The sequence below is a fragment of the Stegastes partitus genome, unplaced genomic scaffold, assembly GCF_000690725.1.
Source record: "Stegastes partitus isolate 25-593 unplaced genomic scaffold, Stegastes_partitus-1.0.2 Scaffold1638, whole genome shotgun sequence".
NCBI classification, from domain to species: domain Eukaryota; kingdom Metazoa; phylum Chordata; class Actinopteri; family Pomacentridae; genus Stegastes; species Stegastes partitus.
Window position 1 is genome coordinate 1 of NW_007579369.1, and position 4,806 is coordinate 4,806.

The following is a 4,806-nucleotide window of genomic DNA, read 5'->3' on the forward strand; positions in this document are numbered from 1 at the left end:
TACTGAGTTTCTTTTTTTTTTCTTGCAGCAATCGGTGGGACAATCAAACTGTCCCCCGGCACCCATGTGTATCCGTTTGCATGTCAACTCCCACATGGGTGAGTGTGAGCAGCTTCCTCTCTGGCTGTGATTTTTATTGTTCCTGTCTGTCACTGAGACACCTGGTGAGACACATCAGTGCTGATGTGAACGGATTGTCATAACCTTTAAGGAGCAACAACATGCCACATACATGTTTCCTACCATGCTGGTTGTTTTGTTTTCAGATTACATCACATGGTTAGAATTTGGGGATTTTTTTTTTAATTCTCTCTTTTTCCATGCAGAGAATTCCCCTCCACTTTCCACGGCCCTGGTGGGAAAATAGTATACACCTTGAAAGTGGACATCTACAGACCCTGGCACATGTCCAAGAGCTTTGAGACAAAGCTGAACTTTGTGCACCACATTAATACCAACGTGCCGGACCTGTGGGTAAGTGTCCACATGAACCCAGCAGGGAGACTTTTGGGCGAAAAAAAAAAAAAAAAAGAAGCTGAGTCATTTCCTGTTTTCTGTTCATCAGACACTTTGTTCGTGGTAGCTCTGTAACCGTGCTCAACCACATGTGTGTTCTTGCACTAACATGTCATAATGTTTGAAAAGCTCTTCTTTGTGATGATGTCATTGAGCACGGTAATAATGGAATATGTAGCACAAAAGCAGGACTTACTGAAAACCCAACACAGTGATCCCTTACATTAACCTAAAGGCCTGACAATGACAGTTTGTGTGTGTTTCTAGTTAGGACTCCATCTAATCTAAGTACCTGTGTAGTGATTGTACAAAGGAAAAAGTGGCAAAATGAAGTAAAATCCAGTTTAAAAGATGCTGGACTTTGGAGTACTACGGTATTGCACCACCCTGCACAAATGGTGTATACTCACAGCTGCAGTGGATACACATACAGATGATGATGGGAGAGTTAGAAAAAAATTCAAAATTACATTTATATGTTAGTTTCTCAGTGGTATTCTAAAGCCACAGTTTGATCAATAGATTTGCAGCAGTTTTCTGTTTGAACAGCAAATACAGTACGGATCATTCCGCCTCAATTCACCAGATGCACCACGTCTGACCATCTTCAATTTTGACATTTAAAAAAAAAAAGGTCAATATTGATTGAGTTGACCATGTAGAAAATCTGGGGACATAGGTAACTTTAGTGTTTGAGTTAAAAATTCTTCAAGAGGGGTGGGGTCATGTCCATTTTGGCACTGTTTTCTTGTTGTGTTCATATGGTCTTCAATGGTAAAACCTTGCTTGACAGAATAATACAAACCAGATTTATGATGGTGTATATCAGTGAGGACACTAGCAACATTATTTATTTCTCAAGTTATGGCACCTCAAACATTGCTCCACAGACTGGCACGAAGAAAACAGCGCAAACATGGACATGATCCCACTCCTCTTCAAGAATTTTTCACTTTAAAACTAATGTTACCTATGACTCCAGATTTTACTCATTTTACTTAATAATCTATGTATGCACAGAAAAATATATGAGATAGTTAGGTGTGAACTTCTTTTATGAAAATTTGGGGAATTGAGATGGAATGACCGGTATGTTGATTTCTTTGTAATCGTTAGAGTACACCAGTATACGAGGTGTGTCAGAAAAGTTCCAGGACTGGTGTCACAAAAGATGTATTTCAAACCCAAACTAGGAGTTTTCCCTTCAGAACATCAACCAGCCCGTCTACAAAGAGATCCTGCGGCGTTTGCTTCATTCAGTGCATGAGAAGAGGTGAGAGTTGTGGCAGGACAAGTGATGGCTGCTTCACCGTGACAACGCACCTGCTCACAATGCCCTGAGCATCCCACAGTTCCTGGCTGAGAAGAACATCACCGTGCTGGAGCAACCTCCCTACTCATCCCTACCTGGCTCCGTGGGATGTTTTCTTCTTCCACAAGCTCAAAGGTTCATCAAGGGGACCTGTTTTGAAGATGTGGACAACATCAAGATGGCTGTGACGATGGAGCTGCGGAGGATCCTGGAAGAATCCTTCCAGGAGCACATGGCGGCGTGAAGGCAGAGAAGGCTGGGAAAGTATGTTAGACTCCAGGGGGATTACTTTGAAGGGGAAAACTTGTAGTTTGGATTTGAAATATATCTTTTGTGACACCAGTCCTGAAACTTTTCTGACACATCTCGTAGTATCACTACACTGTAATGATTGTTATAGCAACGTATATGATATAACTTTACTAATATAGCGATATATATACTGTCCTATTGTACTATTATTGTAAATATACTGCACACAGTGACTATGTAGTTCAGATTTGGGCATTTCTGTGGTGAACCTTTCTCTGTATTCTCTATACTTTGGGCCTAAACAATTAACTGATGATACAAAATAAACTGATTAAATCTAATTGTCCCTGTCTTGTTTTTCTGCAGGCTCCCCTCTCAGGCACGAACAGAATGACGCTGTGCTGCCTGTGGTGTGCCTCGGGTCCTATCACAATGACAGCCACTACAGAGAAGAAAGCCTTCGTCCCTGGTATGGTTTTTCCATCCATGTGTCTGTGTGATGAAACAATCAGGATATTAAGGTTAAAAAGTCTGAATGAAACAACCACGTCCTAACTCTGTCTCTGCTCTCCCACCAGGCGAAACTGTAAACATACTTTGCAACATTAGCAATGGTTCATTTGCATCAGCTACTCTGAAGGCGAGGCTGGATCAGAAACAGACTTTCTATACCCAGGGAAGGGAAACCCACATTCAGGCTGTCAAACACTTTCAATCAGTGAGCGGAGAGCGCGTCGCCGCTCACACCTCTGACGTGCACACTGAGATAAAGCTCACTATTCCCTCGTCTGCATTCCTCACCATCTCAAACTGCAGCATCATAGAGGTTGATTACACAATCGAGGTTGGTACCACAGACAGGTTGACTGTGATAGCTATAAGGTGTTGGAAGAATATGGAGCTGAAACAGAGACAGTGTAGGTTGTCATTGGAAAAACGAATTTGTCATTGAAACCGTTTTCAAAGATTTTGTTTCATGTCTGTGCTTTGAAAGACTTTTTTTTAAATTGATTTTTTTTAACGATGTTTCAAAGTTCTGTTTTCAATGACAACTTTCTGTCCCTGTTTTGACGTGGATGGGAGGAGTCTGAACAAGTGCCAAGAGCACCTTATTTGCATATCATTTGCATATCAAGGAGCAAACATCATCCTTCCTCCAGAATCGGCAGGTCAGTGACTGAAATGAGGGTGAGTTCAGGCGACACAGCCCTGCCTCTTTACGTTTTATGAAAAAAATGAATATGTATAAATTTTGAAGTTTCTATGATCGTTATACAATCTTTATTTAATGTTTTAGAGGCGTTGATTTTTGACAGCTGTAGTTTGTGATGAACTGTACCGTCTTATTCTTAGTTACATCAGCGGATTGAGCAGAAAGTGATTACTGAAGAATTATTAAACCTTGCAGAGGACACCATGTAGTACAGGGCTGTTTCATAGGACCACATGTTTTATCTGAATATACCTCATAAACAGGGATGGATGGGGTTTACAGTTTTAATATTAAGAAATGGATTAGCCTACATTTTACCTAAAAACCTGCCCTTTGTCCTCAAACCTCCAGACATTTATAGTCTGACAGGTGCACAAACATCACTGTCCAGTAATGTAATTACCTTTACTTCACCTGTGTCACACACTGGATATCATCAGTGGAATATAATCATGAAATATTTCATGTAAGCTGCTATACTCAGAACCTAAAGACAGATGAGCTCTTACTCTGGTTGTCAAGTGGTAAAACCTTTTCATGCATAGCAGTGTCTTATCAAAACAGGTCAGATGTTTATAATAATAATCATTTAATTCTGGCTTCAACATTTCATATTTATAACACAGGTGAAAAAAATTTTAATGTCCAGGGTGTCCTCTGCCTTCGCCCTTAGTCAGCTGGGATAGACTCCAGCCCCCCCACGACCCTAGTGAGGATTAAGCAGTGTATAGATAATAGATGGATGGATGGATGGACTAAAGTCTCTTACAAAACACATCACTGATGAAAAACATTGTGCCTCTCTTCCTCCTGATGTTATTTAGTGGCGCTGATCAGCCTTCAGTTTCCTTTAACGGCATCACACTGCTGAAGATGCTCCGTCAGAAGGTCCAGGATGGAGCTGCTGATGCTCTGTGGAGCCTCCCAGCAGTCAGGGAGGACCTGGGTTTATCCAGGCACAATAATAGTGGTATTCACAAAAAACTTCTATTACCTTTGAGAGTTTTCTCCTGGGCCTTTGCTGCTGGTTGGTGTGAAATGCATCATGGGATACCTTGCTGCTCTACGGCCACACACATTATGATATGTAAATAAGGCTCTCCTGGCCCCCCTTTCACACTCCTCCCCTCGACGCCAAAAGGGCAACAGAAAGTTGTCATTGAAAACAGAACTTTGAAACATCGAAGAAAAATAAATTGTCTCTAAAAGCACAGACATGAAGGAAAACTTTTAAAATTGTTTCAATAACGTATTTTTTTCAATGACAACCTACGCTGTTTTACCTCAGTAGAAAGATGCATTTATTTCGTTGTAATCCAGTCTGCTGTTCATTGAGGCTCTATGGGGCAAATAAGTCATTTGAATACAAATTTAGATTCCTGTCTCTTTCTTTAAATCAGCCTCATGATGAACTTCAGGCGTGTTCATTTAGTTTTCTTGTGTTTTCTGTAGGTGAACCTCTGCATACGAGCTTTCCCTGACATCACTGTCCTGGTTCCCATCATCGTCTATG

General features: G+C 41.0%; 1 protein-coding gene across 1 annotated transcript in view; it reads left to right on the forward strand.

The window, feature by feature from the left end:
• Positions 1-21: 21 nt before the first annotated feature.
• Positions 22-4,806, forward strand: part of LOC103371749 (arrestin domain-containing protein 3-like) — a gene marked incomplete at its 5' end in the record, with an annotated part of 9,012 nt that continues 4,227 nt past the window's right edge. Inside the window, 5 exons of the mRNA XM_008301178.1 lie at positions 22-98; positions 327-474; positions 2,447-2,549; positions 2,659-2,924; positions 4,746-4,805. Coding sequence (XP_008299400.1) covers positions 22-98; positions 327-474; positions 2,447-2,549; positions 2,659-2,924; positions 4,746-4,805 — 654 coding nt within the window. The remainder of the gene's footprint in view (positions 99-326; positions 475-2,446; positions 2,550-2,658; positions 2,925-4,745; position 4,806) is intronic.